Source organism: Astatotilapia calliptera, chromosome 2 (genome assembly GCF_900246225.1).
Source record: "Astatotilapia calliptera chromosome 2, fAstCal1.2, whole genome shotgun sequence".
Taxonomy (NCBI): domain Eukaryota; kingdom Metazoa; phylum Chordata; class Actinopteri; order Cichliformes; family Cichlidae; genus Astatotilapia; species Astatotilapia calliptera.
The window spans coordinates 36,890,323-36,908,286 of NC_039303.1; the positions used below are offsets into that span (position 1 = coordinate 36,890,323).

The window sequence follows — 17,964 nt, forward strand, 5'->3', positions numbered from 1 at the left end:
AGAAAAAGAAAGGGTGCACTTTATTAGCTCTGAGCTAGACGTCCATGTCAACATGCAGACCTTTCACCAAGAAAAAAGGAAAGAGTGGATCCACACTGGATTTCAGAAAGCCTGAAGCAATCTGAGTTTCTCTTACTCAACCACACAGTGTGCCCCACTGGCACCACCCCCACATCCTCCCCTAAAAATTGATTCCCCATCACATTTAAGAGAAACATCTGTCACTTCAGGGGCCTTCATTCCATGTCACACTAAAGAGGTTTATGTTAACAAAATGCTAAATGCCTCCTGAGGAACCACAGCAGAATTACAGTGTAGGGTGTGGGATTTGTTGGGTGGATCACGTACCACGGAGTTTCAGGCCTTAATCACATTTCCAGCTTGCGCTCGGATCCAACTTTCCATCCTGGTGGATTTTGCACCCCTAAGCTCAATCATGAAACTTTTTGGAATAGTCTGCTTTCAGTAAACACAGGCTTTCAGAAGCATTTCCATCTGGAGAATAAGACATTTACGGCATCTTAGTATAAACAGAAACACCTGATGCAGCAACTGATCTGTGCTTGACTTGTTTGTGCAAGAATGTGATGTGAACACTGAGTCATCTGGGAAATTCTGACTTGTGTGGGGACACCGGTGCACATGTTTTGAGCTTTGAACATGCTCTTAGTCGTTTTTCTTTTTTATCCGTTCATTTCATTAACAAACATTAGATGTAATGGAAAACTGCTGCTAGATAATATACTTATTGTTTGTTCCAGACGTGGCGTTGCTTAGTAATTAGATTATGTCCTGAGGTGATATTGATGCCTAAGAATAACTCCTCCAATAAAAGTCTCCCCCGTCTTGCACAAGGCTTATGATGTGAAATAAATTTGAAAGATTCTAGAATATTTAATTTCAAATCCACCTGGAAAACAAATCCAAAAGTGTCGTTTTGCATACAAAATGCAGTCTGTGTACCGTACGTTCTAAAATTACAAATGCAATTATTTGTGAATATAACACGTGTGTATGAAGAAAATAGTTGCTGGATTATTTCACCCTGAAATCATAATGACGGGGCTTTACAAGACCAAGCCTCTCATGGGCTCTTTTTATGTGTAATCAATGGAAATTGTGAGGACTTCAAATAAGGACCCCCACCCCTGACCCATATGCTGGTCAAAGCATGTCCCCGGGCTCAATGGTAATGAAGGAGGGAGGATGGGTGGGCTCACTTTCACTTTTTCAGGCCATTTCGTTTGGGAGAGAGTCACTAAATTTATAGCTAACGTACTATTTTCTTTAAGTTGAAACATGGAGATCAAGCACCTTAACAGACTCACTGTGACAGGGTTCTGCAGACATTTTCATCTGAGATGTATGGAACGACAAACTTCTTATAATATAAAGGCTGTAAGTACAGATGGTCAAAAAAATTTAGGCTTTTTGAAATGATAATTTCACCTATACTGTATACTGTGTGTCCATTACATATTTACATCAATGATTTTCACACAGATCTCAGCCAAAAAAAAGCAGCTATATAACAATTTGATATTCTCGTGTATCTGCTTGTTGTGAATGCTGCTGTTTATCTCAATCATCTTTGGTAAAACTAAGTGAAACTGGCTGAATAACAGAAGTGTCTGATCTCATTCACGTCCAATTTTCTGTGAAAGTTTCATATTGTAATTGGTTCACAAATGTGACCTTTTTAATGATGAACAGTCCATCAACCAGCTGCCCACAGGATGTGAGCGAAGCCCTTGATATTGGAAAGTGTCTTATCTAGACAAGCCATCTTACTACCATGCTTGTGGTTCTGACTTGCGAGAATAAGCTGCACATAATTGAATATTGTTGCTGCTTTTGCATCCCAGACTTTGAAATGCCACAGCCAAAAGAAAGTATTAGCCTCATCCAGCAACGATGTGTTGAATGTCCTACAAGAGATATGAAAATAAGATAAGATGAGATAAAGCTGAATAGCCAGTGTGTTTCAAATGCCTCATTTGCACTACATGAGTCAGACCATGTTTGGTCTCAGTGGGAATGTCTGGCTTGACCTTAGAGAAAGAATGCATCCAGGCATTCACAGCTGACCTCTTTCACATATAGCACAATGATCTTTTTTTTAATTGTCCAAGTCTTAATCTTGCAGGAACTATAAATATAAAATTCACATCCTATTAGCCTCAAACCCGAGCTGCGGAGAGTAAAAAGTACAAAACAACAATGGGTTGCTGTGCTTGGAAAATTGTCCAGAACAACAAATGCTGACACAAAATATTACATGAAGTCTTCGCACCACTTCATCAACTTATGCAGACCCCGCAAACAGGGCTGAAAGAGCAACGTTATCTCTTGGGTGGTTCTGTATGATGATATCTTTTTAAACTTGCCTTCTCCACCTTTTAATTGCTGGTTTGTTTGTTTGTTTGTTTGTTTGTTTGGTTGCTGTGACCTATTGACCTCTTGTATTAATTCCCTCCTATCTTTCTATTGGTGTCTTTTATTATGGTGGTACAGCTTTTATCTTGCTATTACCCATGTGCTGTAGTCATTCTTATTGGTAGCTTTTATCTATGAACATAACTCGTTATTTTTATTTATCCGTTATCAATGTTTGAACCTTTTATTGTTTTATGTAAAGCACTTTGGTATGCCCAAGGCTTTTAAATGTGCTCTATAAATAAAGATTGTTGTTGTTGTTGTTGTTGTTGTTAGGAACTGAACTGTAAATGGATGCATATTGTTTCCATGTATAATACAAGTTTTTGATCCAGAGTGGGAGGTCTGGGGTTTGATCGCCCCTGGAGCGCAGAGTCTTTTGATGTTTTTACTGATTTCATTTGATTCTTATCAATAAACGTCTAATTCCTCAACACAAACTTTTTTTGGAGCTATTTCTCAACCACAACTAGACGTCCATAAAACACCTCCAGGAAACAGTCATTCAACCTCAAAATATGTGCTGTAGTTTTCTGTTAGGAAGAAATACAAAAATCTGACAACCACATCAGCAACCCTATAAGACTGCAGTGGCAGACATGTACTACTGCTAGCGTCTGTACTTGACATCATCAAATTTGGGCACAGTAAACAGCACTAAAATTACCACACACCATATTAACAAATAAATAAAATGACTTATTACAGTTTCTTTGAAATGTCTGCTTAAGTTTGTGCTCTGGCCTGCTCTCTTGGGGTTGGCTTAGGCTTCTTCATCATGTGGTGGGGGCTCTGCCGGGTTTCGGGCGGTTCTCAGAGATCTGGGGTGGCTGGCCTCTAGCAGGGTCAGCTGCCCGCTGCCTCTGGTCTCCTGACACCCCTTCCCTTGGCTGTTAGAGCTCCGTCCGGGGCCTCCCTCTTCTCACGGCCAGGGTGGACACTTGGTTGTCATCGGGATACTTGGCCTCAGATCTTTAGCTCTCGGCTGCCGTGGATGGCCGGGGTCTCCTGGGTCTTTCGATGTCTGCCGCTGGCTCTTGGGGGGGATGGCATTATTGCAAACTCTCACCCTCATTTTTCAAGTACACTCTATGCTAAACGCTAACAGAGAGAGAGAGAGAGAAACAAACACAGCAAAACTGTATATTTGTTGGTGTACCTTCCTCTGTTTAGCCCCCCCTTCTTTTCTCTTTTTTTTCTCCCCTGCTTTCTTCTCTTATCTTTCACCATTCTGACCTTTAACCCCTGTCTCCATCAGGATAACATCCACAGGACAATAATCTAAATAATAAAATTAAGTAAATAAATAAAACAAAAACAATAACAGGAGCCTACAGATAGTCTACGGTGCTCCTCTTGGGAAAGCAAAATATGTTTGGCACAACAAAGCATTCAGACCAAAAGTCTCCTTGCTCCTGCTGGACTGGACAGGTTAATAAAACAAAACTGTGCAGTGTTTAAATTGAAGGAATTTTCCCTGTTCAGTTTTTACGGTTGTTTTTCTGTAGATCTTAACCATGCAGTAAATTTTTAACCCGAACAGTGCGATTGGCCTTTTCACTCAAACAGTAAAAGATGAAATAGACAATATGGGACCTCATAATGCTGAATCCACTGCAGATCTTTTAAGTGTATTCACAAAGAACGCTTAAATCAATGAGTTTCAGAAACATTAGCCATGGCTGGTGGTTCACTTGTGTTACTGCAGTCGTACGACTGCCGGAACTTTAACCTCACAGCAAAGCTAGTTTTAGTCAAGTCAAGTCAAGTTTATTTATAGAGCACATTTAAAAACAACCAAGGCTGACCAAAGTGCTGTACAGTAAATACAGATAAAAATACAATAGAACACAATTTTGCAATAACACCTCGCTGATAAAAATAAAATAAAAATATATAAAACAAATAAATTAAACCTTTCTAAAAGCCAATGAAAAGAGGTGAGTTTTAAGAGCGGTTTTAAAAGTTTCTAGGCTTTTGGAGAGTCTGACGTGAGGAGGTAAACTGTTCCACAGTCTGGGTGCAGCCACAGCAAACGCCCTCTCTCCCTTTGTCTTTAATTTATACCTGGGAACATCTAAAAGCATCAGGTCGGCTGACCTCAAAGATCTCCTGGGGCGATAAGTTCTAAGGAGTTCTGACAGGTAAGAAGGTGCAGTGCCATTTAAAACCTTAAAAGCCAGCAATAAGATTTTAAAATCAATCCTAAAGGCAACTGGGAGCCAGTGGAGAGAGCAGAGAACCGGAGAGTCTGCTGATAAAGTGGTTTTGCTCTCCATTCTTCTGTCACAACACTGTCTTATTTCTACTGTATGTCTTGCCGTACTGTAACATTTGTGATTCATAAAACCTCCGTTTGGATGATTCATAACTCAATTCTTCATGTTCCATTCCACAGGCTCAGGCTGCACAGCAAGATTTATACGATGCCGTGGAGGTCTTTAACGTTTCTCCCTGAAGATGAATGTGAGGTTACTGGGCTCCCCCACAATGTTTCAAAAGTTTCCCAGATGACTACATGGCAGAGGTACTGCTGACACTTTGTACTATTTTGACTTTAACCAAGGAAATGGTTTCAGCTGAACTCAACCACATAAATCTCAAACACTGATCAAATCCAACAGTTCACTCAGCAGCGATGTTTGTGTTGTTAAACTGTGTTTCTCTCGTGTTTATTTTAATGGAGGGCGAGCTAAAGTGCTATAACCTTACTTCAGGTCGGGTGATTTCACATGGAGCAGTCATTCATCAGCTAGGTTGTGGTGTAGCCCTCCAAGGCAGCAATGGTATCCATTGGGTTAACCAATCTGGACAGTGCTAATGTAGGCTGGAGATTGTTTCCATATGGGGTCCATTTCAAACAGAGTCACTTTGACGGGGTCTAAAAATCAGCTTCATTTCATAGTTTGACCACTTCAAGCAGGCGATGTGAAACAACTTTCGCACTACCAGTCATAAACAAAACAGTCGACCTTTAACCTTAGCGTATAAATCACGGACAGGTAGCCAAAACATTTCACAATGTTAAGGTTTTAACTACCTAACCCTTTACTTTCAAAGCTGAATAATACATTACTTAAGAAAAATAATGTAAAATTATGACAGCTGTGTTCCATAAATCAATATAAAAATATTGATTTAAGGAACACAAGTAGCAAAATAAGGCAGAGAAATTAAATTATAAAACTTAATCAGATTTTTTTACAGAAACATCCCAGACTGAGCCAAATAAGAATTAAGATACTTTGTATGAAATTAGGCAAAACTGCAGCTAATAGAATAGCAAATAACTCAGTCATAGTCATTTCAACACGTTACATCTAAATCACAGTAAGTGCCACTGGGGTATACCTTTATCTCCAAAACCATTTGAGTTATTCTGTATTCTTTTGTCCAGATTTGTAATTTATGCACCTCTGTGTAAGACTGCAGCAGTACAAACCTGCATGGCCTCTCAGGCTGAGAGAAAAGAAACCTCTGCAGTACAAATGTGGAGCCATTTCAAGTAAGACTGAATGTTCCCTACACATAACATTAACAGTAAAATGTACCATCTTTTATCTCTTTAAATAAAGTCAAGTACTCTCCCTCTTGTATCTGCATAATATGGCAAAGGCAGGATAAAGAAATGTGCTGCTTTTATATCATTGTAGTCTTTAGTTTGAAGGGGCTTTTTGTACTTGTCAGAATAAGAGACTCATTCTCTGAATAGTAACAATTGCCTTTCATAAAGCTTTTCCCACTTCCTTTTTTCCTTTCCTCAAACACTTTTGTCACTTCCCACTCCTTCAGTCCTGAAATGAGCCTCTATCTGCCCAACTTCTGTCACAGCAGACTGTGACCTCTCTGCTTTCTTTACTTGAAACAGCCAGGCTCTGTGATGTGGAGGCCTACAACTACATGCCTGGCTGCGCGGGATTGACCGTTGCAGCGGGCTGCCACAGCAAAGACGACATTTCACAGCTACAAAGCTCCTGCAGCGTTTCTGGAATCGCTTCACAGGGTGACAGCTGATGGTGTGGGAGCTTCAACTGAAGGATGTGACCAGAGGTCCGACTTCATACGGTGCTAGGTCCCAGGTGTGCATCGTTTCACAGACATAATGCGTTCTATTATTTTCCATTTCTCTTACATGCATCCGTAGTGAATAAGCGCTTGATGTAAGTGCAGCAAAGAGCAGATACTGGAGTAAACACAGGCTGTTAATGGAGAAATGTCAACCATGTACAACCAACAGAGGAAAGAACAGAATATAGTCAACTTTAGAACTACACACTTCAAATAAATTCATTGTTATTTAGCATCTTAGATTCTTAGTGCCCATATTCATAGTGATGGAGTGACAGGCAGTCAGCAGTAGATTACCATAATTGACTGCTGGGGGTTTTTGTGCTTGTTTTTACTACTAATTGAAGGATAATTTGAGAACATAATTTGCTACAACATTTGCTATATTTCTCTCATTGTCAAAAAATCCTTTAAAAAAAATCTCCAAGTGGCAGTAACAGCGATTGCCATTATTAGTCTTTGGAGCTGCTGTGGCTCACTGATGTGTTTTCAATAGTTTTTAGACAAGAATAGAGCTCTAACCACGGTGAAATAAGATAAATGTGGTGTTAGACACATAGCAGATACTTTGCAGAAGGATCAATTCATTGCTTTTGGACCTTTAATGGAATTTGTCGAGGATAAAAGGGCCCAAAATAAAAATTAAAAATAAAAAAAAGACAACTGCTGAAGACCTAACCTCTTTGAGAAAGACAATTTGACTAAGTTAATGCAAAAGGACTGAACAAATATTTTACAAGTACAATTTTCAGCAGCAAAGACAGGAGGCGTGTAAAACAAATAAATGACTCAACAAACATCCAATTTCAATGCTTTATGCCAGAGCAGTAAAAATGACAACTGCTAGGCTCCTGTTATATTTAAATTTTACATGCGACTTACAAAGCCATGTTCTCCTGTGCCACTGCGCTGATTGCTAACTGAGAAAATTGTCGTTCAATATTTCCAATCTTTGTTGAGCAGCTGAAAACACTGCGATTTGTGATTACAGTCATTGTTGTAATATTGATTCACGTACAGCAGCAGCAGCGATTTCACTCATATGGAACCGTGGTCTGAAATACAGTTCTCAACAAAGGGCAAACAGTTACTGACAAAGCAATTTTCCACTCAAGGTCTCCATAATGCATTAAGTAAGGTTTAACTCAACCCAATAGATCAAGAGGTGGAAACCAAACTATATATTCACCGGCTGGATGTCTCCCATATGACAAGGCTGTAATTAGGCCTATAAATAAAAAGCCTGAACAACACTGTATGCATAGTCATGTAAGAAACATATATTAGGTAAAACAGAAGCACCTATGAACCAACTGACTTTTGCTGAACTGCTTTGTTTTCTTTAAGAGTCTTTAGAAACAAATGTTACATTAAGTGAACTTACATGTCAAACACATTGCAAACGCCAATTTTAACAGTTTTTCTTTGGCTCTTTACTCCCAACACAACGGATTACAGACAAAATACCTACACTATAGGATATAGACCTGACCTTGTGCTAAAGCTGCTCTTATCCTCTTACTGTATACATCGGTGGTGAATGAAACTTCTATTGTGACAGCGGTGCTGACAACAACAGATAATGAATGTTTGCCAGAACTCCAGTTCAATTCTCCAGCTTCCTGGAAATCTGCTGGAGGAAAATAAGCCATTCTTCCAAACGGCATCCCATCATTTGGTGTTTTGATGATGGTTTTACAAGTGCTCTCTAACTCTCCAGTGTGTGTGTGTGTGTGTGTGTGTGTGTGTGTGTGTGTGTGTGTGTGTGTGTAGACCTGCTGATTGTGAGGGCAGCAATATGTGCCTCTTGCATCCTGAGGATGGTAGATTTTCACCTTGGAATAGATCACCTACTTCAGGATTGCAATCCAAGGACAAAGGTGACCACCCAGAAAAACTTTGTATTGATTTGGAGTGATGCCAGAAAACTAAAAGGTTTCAATCTTTACTCGTTTTTCTTCAAGTAGAACGAATATTTGGGATTGGGTATAGTTATCCTTGGAGAGTAGTAGTATTTTTACAAGTTGTCCATATAAAATAGCTTGAGAGAGTTCCCTCGCTGGCTTCTCTCTCTGCCTCCCTGTGGACAACCAGAAATCCAGGAAATATTCATGTTACACTACTGCTGCTTGCACAATTAGCCAAGCATTATTCACTCAACACTTAATAAAAAGCCATCACCGTGCAGTTCAAATAATTTTAAAAGGAGCTCCAAAACATCAATTTGACAGTTTTAAGTCCCCGTGTGTTTGAATGGCACGCACTTTCTTTGTTCCACTGTAAACCACCAGTGTGCTGAAGTGAAAAAAAGAACAAACCTCAGTCTTACACACACACAGGCGTACATCACACAATTTCTGTGACTGATCTCTAAAATAAGCGCTGTGTGCCAACAGGCCATTTTCGACACACATTGAGACACCAGTGAAATGCAGATCATAGTCTGGACTGGTCGTTAAATCTTCCGGGCTTCATGGGTGCTGAGCGTGGTGGCAGGAATGGGAGGCGGCTGAGAACAATATGGTCAAGTCTTTCATCAGACATCTGTCATCTCATCTTCCATCTCATCTCCCTCTGTTTCACCTTCTGCCACACCTTCTTCTTCCTCTTCCTCCTCGGATGTCACATCCAATTCATCCATCTGGGAAACGCACTTTGGACACGAGCAGACAAACAGGTAGTTCTCCCTGTGAAGAAAGTGTCCCACTGGTCACATTGTTTGCACCTCTGATAACAGCTCTTTTTAATTAGAACCATTCTGCACTTTGCTGTTAAGAAAATCTTGGCTTTTTAAGTGGCTTCTGTGCACAAAAGCAACCGACTGTTCAACACTGTAATTAATACTTCCGGACCACAACACCATCCTGTAATGAAACGACACCTTCTCGAGACTGAGAATTAACACAGGATGCTCTAACACCATCATGCTAATCAATGAGCAGAGTGAGCACAGGAGTAACCATCAGACCCACTAGCCTATCTGCTTCGAGACATCCTATTATTGCCTGGAAGGCTTTTTATTGATCCTGATGGAATTCATAAGAGTATGACCCCGTTCAAGTGAAGTATCCCAGGGATTACAGATGTTTACCTCAGAATCTTATGTCTGCTATGTCGGCTTCGGTCCCGCTGACAGCAGTCCAAATAACTGATGCAAATCTCCTGAAGATGGAAAAGACACACACACATACACGCTCCTGAACTGGCTGAAGAATCCCAACATCAATATAATATTACTGTACCATAACAGTTACAAACTACTCGTATTGCAATTTTTCCAGATTTTGCACAAAACATTTTCCCAAAATGCCGTCGCTTCATCATGCAGGAGGTCGCTCTGCCCTGCTCTCTCGCTCTCCTTGTACAAAACGCTTCAGTCTTCGCCAGCATTCAAAGGAGATCTTTGCTGTGAAAGTAGCACGGCCGCTGTGACATTACTGTGCCGCGCGGATGCAAGGCTTCTCAATCTTTCTGACAGCTTGACTAACCCGCTCCAATCCTTAAAGTCTCAGCCTTCTAATGCCCCCTGACAAGGGGGCACACAAGTGTTCTGTGCAGTCTATTTCAGGCCAGAATTTATCACTCAAAACCCAGACGTGTCAGCTCACCTCTCCCTGGTTGATGTCACAGAGGGCACTGAGGTGAAGGAGGAAATTGTTGTCGGGGAACGACACCTCTGCGTTGGGTATGCAGCTGTGGTTACCTGCAGAGGTCAAAGAAGCATATGGTTGTGTGTGTGTGTGTCAGGGGAGGTTATCATACGGCCTTTTAGCCCAGACCAACAGCATCTTTAATCTGAAGTAACAGTTTTCATAAGAGAGACATCATCAGCACTTACATGAGCTTTGAAGCAGAAAGAGTCCAGACCCCTCGCAGTTTAGAAAGTCTCCGGTTTCTGCACAGAACAGACAAATTATGCATATTTCTGACCTTTGCTTGGATACGCACGGGTTTATGTAACAACCACAGCATTGGTCAACACACATATACAAACTAACTCAGACAATTCAGCCGTCGCAAATCTGCTCAGTTGAGACAAAAAGAATTTATTGTAGAAAATACTGCAATACTGAGATAAAACTGACCTTTTTCAATGTCCTTGTACAGCTGGTCAATAAAAGAGTCCAAATGCTCCCTCTGCTGGGCAGGAAGCTCAAGTGCATCGCAGGCATGAACCCACTGGCTCAGAGAGCTACGTTTGGATAACAGAACATAAAGACAGTGGAGTGTTAGAACCATATTGAGCCCCAGTGTTAAGCTGGTTAAAGGTTGCAGTGATATTTACCTGGTGCCAATGCCTTGTCCGTTGGTCCCCACCAAAGCAAACAGAGAACGGAAACCCTCAGGGACAAACCACTGCAATACAGTCACACCGTTAATCATCCACGCAGGGAGCTGGCAAATTAGTAACTCTTTTGGTAATTAATACATTTTTTTCCTCTTTGATTATACAAATCAAAGAAACTGTAAGAAAATAGAGCAGTCAGATTTTCACTTCAAGCCCAAGGTAACTAATACAAACAATTATAATGAGGAGAAGAAGAAACCCCTCACATTTGACAAGCTGCGATCAAAGAACAGAATTCCCAGAAAAAGTCTGAGCGTCCGTTGGAATAAACCAGATTTTGATTACTCAGAAATTATGACGTAATCATAATTTAAGTCTTTTTCTTTAAACTAAGCAAACTGACTCATATCATACAAGTAGGGTGAAGGACATGGTTTTATTTACTTGTTTTTGATAAAGTTCAACCATCAACTTGCTAAACCAAGTAGTACGTTCTTTTCTTCCAGCCTAACTCTGTTGCTATGGCATTATTTACCTGTACAGGGAAGGGTTTGCTCCATATGACCAATAGTGAACATGGAGCTTCACAGTTCTTACAAAGGCCGCAAACAAAGACGGTATAAAGACATGAAGGTAGCTTCAAGGTGCAAAAGTTAAGCCAAACCCAGGAAGCGCCTTGAACCTGCATTCTATCTCAAAGCTAACAGATGGCGACAGCTGTGGTTGCAAAAAAAGGACTTCTGATCCTGTAGAAGTGAAAAACAGCATTCTGTTTCTACCTCTGCAAACACGTTGGGCTTTATCATTTCAGGTCATATTCAATAAAAGAGTTGATTCTATTCTGTAAATCATCAGGAGGATTATCCATGCTATGGTCATTGAAGATTTGTGACAAATAAGCTGGTTGAAAGGAACAAATCTGCTCTGGCTAAAGCCAAGAAGGAAAGCTGCAAAAAGGTCAATCGTGAGGAAACGTATCAAAACTATTTTATGCATTTCATTATGAAGTCTAAACAGAAAACGAGCCGTTTCATGCTGAAACTGTTGTCATGTTCTTTTGAGACATTTTGAACCCAAAAACACAGGCAGGTATTTATAGTTCATTACTTTCTCTTTTTGTCGTTTCCACAAATTAATGTACTATTATTATTTAATGTTGGACCACTGTTGTGTCTCAGTGTTGCAGGAAAACTTGTAAGCGAATGGGATTGTCTCGCCAAGTATGAAGGCGGGCAGTACTGCACACTGGCATCGTATTATGGTGAAAGTGTTTGTGCCACATCAGACTACAAGGATATAAATAGTATTTTCTTGTCCTATAGCTTAAATAAAATATCCATATATCTTAAGCAGCTGAAGTATTGTCCAGCATCATCATCTGGACCAATACTGGGCTCTGGGAGCATGTGAGGGCATTTTTCTCAATTTTCCTGTGATTGCCAAGTGAGATAATAATGATTACAGTCACTGGGCACTAGGTTTTCATGTGTTCAAAAAAATAATTAAATAAATAACCTGTAAAAATGATTTAATAGGTCGAACAATATTAAGGAGGCAAAGGCGGCCAAATAAATCAGAGCTGTCAGCTCTAATTCCACCAGTGAGCAGCTTTAATTAGCTGTCTCGAGCAACAACCGCTTTCTGTGATATTTTTGGCAGCATTCTCTAAAAAAATGAATGAACGCTGGATTGAAAACAAGAGGAAACAACGTGTGCTGTGGCTTCACAGAACATACTTACCCGGCCGAGACGGTCGTCATAAAGTGCTTCTGTAAAAAGGCTGTGCAGCAAGGCCAACTGCCCCTACAAAAAGACGTTGAAATAACTTCATGTAATATTTTACATAACAGAAAATACACATCACTTGTATGTTTGACGCCTGGCGTGTGTTGCTTACTCGAGCTGTGAAGAGCTAAGATCACCATAACAGCATGACACTGTGTTTGAATTTGAACTTTGGACTTTTTGTACCTCAATGAATTCACACGTCAGGCAGAAATAAGAAGAAGGTAACTCACTCTGAACTGTTCTCCTAGGAGCTTATGGGCGATCTCCTCTTCCTCGTTGGCTGTCCGGCTGCAGAAGTGAGTAAACAGCTTCTGCAAGTGTGCTTTATCTTTGGCCTGGAAAACATAAATAATGTTTTGTGACTTACTGAATATCTCCCACACACCTACTTGTGTTTTGCATGGTTTGTTTTTGGGGGTGTTTTTTGAAAGGGTTAAACGATAGTACTCATTCAAACCTGCACGAGTAATCTTAACATCCTATAACAGAAGTCAACACTTTTTAGAGTTTTCAGAAACTAATAACCAGGACTTTTAAAATGAATACATACATCACACTGTGATTTGTTTTCTGTCAGTCTGGTGAAAAGAGGAAAGTCTGCAAACATTAGTCTAGTGACCCTGTGACCTTTCAAAAGTTAACATGTAGCTTTTCTTGTTTACAGCACCTGAATCGCAGCAAAGTTCATTTCAAGCCAGCAATAATTTCATATAGTTTCATTTAAAAGTGAAACATTAGCAACACAGAGTTTTTTTTAAAAAAAAGGAAAATCTAATCAGGTGCAGCATATCATGTTCCTTTACAGAGAAGCGTTTGTATTACATCTCTAATACTGAGCATAAGTACAAACACTTGAATATTTTCAAAGCTGTAAATCAAAAGTCTCACCTGTTTTACCATAGCTACCATTTTGGCCATAAGCATGATGCTGGAGGTCTCAGGGGGATAATGCATACTCCTGAAAGAAAGCACCAGTAGGTTATTGGGGTGAATTAGAAAGTCAGCGCTCCCAGAAGATGAACGTTTTTAAAATGCTTCCTCACCTCCATGCATCTTTGAGCTTGTTGATGGGGTGATCAGGATCTTCTTCAGAAGGACCCAGACACAGAGCCTGATGGTACTGATCTGCCGCTGCCTGTCGACACTCGCTGCTGCAGTACATCACCTACAGAGGGAGCAGAGGCCGGGGGATTGACCCCAAACAAAAACATTCGAAATGTTAAACTAATGAGGAAACTGGGTTTATGGTTTATAATTTCTTGAATCTGCGGGGCTGAGTAAAGCACTATGGCTTCGTGTTTTTAAATCACTGCTTTTACCAAGTTCGCAGTGACTCCGGGGATAAATTCATCACCGAACTCTTTAATCCCCATTTATGAGTTTAAGTTTCCTTTGGAGAAATCAGGAAAGTTATGACTTTCTGGAGAATGAAATTTACTGGAGCCAGTTTTGAAGTTAATAAAGGACATAAAGCATTTCTGGAACATCATCATCATCCATTCTGAAAAGCAGATCTGATAAATCTGCATCCAGCACTCGGTTATACTGAGAAAGCAGTGAGCATTAAAAGTGAAGGTGTAGCGCTTCAAAAGCCCCAAAGCAGAACGGCATGAAATTATGTTTAGTTCACTTTAATATAGTCTAAGCGTTGCCTGCCTGTTTGCTTGTTGCAGGTACTGTACAGGCTCATTTGCCACTTTATTAGGTACGCCTTGCTAGTACTGGGATAGACTCCCTTTTGCCTCAAAACTGCCTGAACTCTTTGTGGTAAAGATTAAAAAGGTGCACTGTGGTCATACAGGGGGTTGGACATGGTCAGCAACAACACTCAGGGGCTCAAGGAATGCCATAACATACCACCAACACCATTACACCCTCACCAGCAGCCTAAATTGTTAAATGTAATACGGATGCATCCGTGCTTTCATGTCATTTATACCAAATTGTGACGCTACAATCTGTATGCCTCAACAGAAACCGAGACTCAGACTAATCTTCTGTTGTTCAAACTGTAACTTTAGTTTCCCGAGTGGTACCCGGTGTGGTCTTCTGCTGCCGAAGCCCATTTGCTTCCAGTCTCTGTAAAGCCTAGAGAAGGTTGTCTGGGCAAATTCCAGTAGATCAGCACTTTCTGAAATAGACCAACCCACCTGCCACCAAAAACCTTTCCACATTCAAAGTCATATAAAAGTGACGTTACTACAATCTGTCTTCTGTCCTCCAAGGTGACCACCCCCATACAGATTAATGACATGATCAGCATTAAGTGCTCGGGACTCCTCAGCTCTATCGCTTAAGAGATTCAAATCTGTGCTCCAACTACACCATTCAAAAACCCTCCATTTTTGTATTTTTGACTCATCCTTTGGTGAATTTTTAGTTTTTGTGGTCAAATTCTCGCATCCAAATAATAACCAAGCCCTTTCTCGAACAGGCATTGATCCTCTACTGCAAAAGAGGATTAAATGTATGCTCTTCTAGTAATGGGGGGGGGGCATGTATTTACATTTTCATGTGACCTTAGCTTGGCTTATTGACTGGGTGTTAGTAGTGGCCTCTAAAGATTGATTAGCAAGCAACCACCATTGATGTAGCTGAAGCTCTTCCTTAACCACTGCCAGGTTAAAATCAATGTTTTGTATCTTATATTGACCTCACCAGTTGCTGTGAGGGTTTTACTTTCACAAAAAATTGCAAGTTATACTTTTTGGTAGTGGACTGTACTAAAATAGATTTACCTGGCACTGAGGGCATGCTTGATGCTGTTCTGGGCGTACACGGCACAGCTCAGGATGAGGAAGGCTGAGTCCAGGGATGCCGCTAAGTCTTCTCGCATTCCCCTCTGCAGTCTCCAAAGCACGTAAGCAGTATTCACAGGCTGTAGGGGGCATGATGGTAGAGCCGGTGAACAGAGATGACATCACAGCAGGGCAGCATTGAGATGATAAGTTTCATTGTAGATCCACATGCAGTATACATGCAGATTATTTTGTCCAGTTAGTCCAAAACCTCAATAATCAATGAAAAGATGCAATTATAAGTCTTATAAGTGCTTCTCTATATGTGCATCAAACATCTCACCTTTATATTTATACAAAGTGTTCCACAGGAATTGGGCAGAGACGAGAGGCCGCTCAATGAAAATGGTTTCTCCCTTCTTTATGCTCCTTTTGGCAAAGAGACCCTTGCCCTGTAACATGAATAACTAACTGTTACTGCAGCCTTCAGTCACTACAGAAAAGTTATAGACTATGAACATTTTACAAGAAATTAAAATGTAAATCACAGTGGGACCTAAAATGATTCATTTCTTAATCACTATGTTTAAGAAAACTCATAACTTGCTGCAGCCCAAACATGTTTTTCCCCAGAAATTGTAAGTTGTTGTTTTCATTTTTTCATCCACCAATCACACATCAACCAATCAACATGAGTAAAAACTGTAAGGAGGAGGAATAACATACTGCTGCATTCAGTCCAGACAGACCACTTAAAAAACAAGCACCACCATTTAGAGTCCACTCAGTTTATTAATGCGACTATATTAACAATCCACTGGTATTTGCATTTATAACAGCTGATTAATGAAGAGTAACAAAGTAAAGAAGAGATGGCAGAAGTGCCCTTTCTAGCTTGTCCTACAGAAATTCATTCAATTTTGTGTGTCTGAGAGATATCTCTAGATAGATAGATAGATAGATAGATAGATAGATAGATAGATAGATAGATAGATAGATAGATAGATAGATAGATATCTGGCTGTTACAGTAGGTGAGCTGGACAGGGCGTAGAAGGTCATCAAATGAAAAGCGGACCAGAAACTGCTTCTTTGTGCAAGGAGGGACAGGAGGAGCGATGGAAGAGGCCTACAAAATGACCCCCAAGGGCTATTCTGTGCATGTTACTGACTAAAGTGCCATAAAAAGACTCCATGAGAACCCAACATGGTTTAGCGGGACCTGTGCTCACAGGCTGTCATCCTCCAGAGAACACCAGAGAAGGCAGGTCCACCAGGGGCTCCATTCTCATTCACAGATGATGTGACCTGAAAGCTGTGGAAAACGTCATGATGCCTGCAACATCACGTGTCAAGAGAACTGATTACATTTGTCTATTTAAGAATTTCCTTAATAGAAGAAGAAGAGGAGAAAAAAAAAAACACTCACGCACAGAAAGACCAAGTTAAAGACGTGAACTTGTTAGCACTCTATCACAGTTATTATTATTAGTGGACATGAATAGTAGGGGTAATTTTCAGCTAGTAGTTCTTATACTGTGATATTAGCGAGCTAAGCTTTGGTCTCTGGAAGCTGCTGTCCTAAATTTTCCTGAAGGCAACATAGAAATCAAACCCTTCATGGAGGATTTAGACAATCATTCAATCTCCACTGTGTGTCATACATCAGCCAGTCGTGCCTGGCTGTGATCCGCACTGACAGCCGACATGCGACTACAGCACCGCCGCTTTAAATCTGTGTTCAGCCGCAGATTTCTTCTAAATCCATTTAATATGAAAATCACGGACAACTCTGACCTTGACATTGTCGATAAATCTGACTTCCACACAGCTGGACACTTTGCCGGGGTCCACGCAGAAGGAAAACATGTCATCCACGGGAGCAGCCATGTTTCAGACGACCTTTCAACTCTGACGTTGACGTTTTATTTGTGAGACAGGCGGCAGCGACCTCTGGTGGTGAACAGAAAGTTGCATAAATGTTGAGAAGGGTCTGCGATTGGGTAGCTGTTGTAAGACATTCCGCGCATGCTCAGATCATGCGCTTTGAAATGAACGGGAGTTTTTGTTTTTGTTTATTAAATAATCTGAAAACAGTCGAAATTAAGCAGATACAATACGCAGTCTTGACACAGACGGACGTTTTTAACGGTGTTTGGGACTGATGATATCTGGCCATGAAGTTAGCTTAGATGCGCAGACTGATTCGGACAAAAACCTTTTTGTCTTCTTGATTTATGGAGGGGACTTTGGATGCCACTAAAAGCAAAAAAAATTAAAGTGTCGACTTTTTAGAAGCGAAAAAAAGCGAGTGTGTCCAATTAGTGATCAGGAGGGGGAGGGGAGAAGTGTCCCCGGGACAAGTCCACAGTAAATATAATAAAAGCATGCAATACTGCAAAGATAAAACACTCAACATGGGAACACAGCAAAACATGCAACTTCAAATAAATACTTTTTTTTTTTTTAAATCCACCCTTCCCCCGGATGACATAAGGACAAATTAGTCAAGTGAATAGAATAGAATAGAATAGAATAGAATAGAATAGAATAATCCTTTAATTTTCCCACAAGGGGAAATTTGGTTGTATCAGCAGCAAAACAAAAAAAACACACATATACAAACAGAGCAGGACACAGAACAGAA

The 17,964-nt window shown here is 40.5% G+C and overlaps 1 protein-coding gene across 1 annotated transcript; it reads right to left on the bottom strand.

Moving 5' to 3' along the window:
* Nucleotides 1–7,303: 7,303 nt before the first annotated feature.
* Nucleotides 7,304–17,265, bottom strand: smyd5 (SMYD family member 5). Its single transcript, XM_026146529.1, has 13 exons — nt 17,115–17,265; nt 15,662–15,770; nt 15,319–15,458; nt 13,624–13,745; nt 13,469–13,538; nt 12,811–12,915; nt 12,533–12,595; nt 10,790–10,860; nt 10,590–10,696; nt 10,343–10,399; nt 10,113–10,207; nt 9,596–9,666; nt 7,304–9,191 (listed from the first exon to the last, which is right to left on the bottom strand). The coding sequence occupies exons 1-13, from the start codon at nt 17,205–17,207 to the stop codon at nt 9,041–9,043; spliced, it is 1,254 nt and encodes a 417-aa protein (XP_026002314.1). The 5' UTR covers nt 17,208–17,265; the 3' UTR covers nt 7,304–9,040.
* Between the last annotated feature and the right edge of the window lie 699 nt (nt 17,266–17,964).

Coding starts and splice junctions, on each gene's coding strand:
- smyd5 (XM_026146529.1), bottom strand. CDS start 17,207: ATGGCTGCTCCCGTGGATGACATGTTTTCCTTCTGCGTGGACCCCGGC. Junction 10,861..12,532: donor ATGACGACCGTCTCGGCCGG/GTAAGTATGTTC, acceptor ACTGTATTGCAG/TGGTTTGTCCCTGAGGGTTT. Junction 10,208..10,342: donor CTTTCTGCTTCAAAGCTCAT/GTAAGTGCTGAT, acceptor TGACCTCTGCAG/GTAACCACAGCTGCATACCC.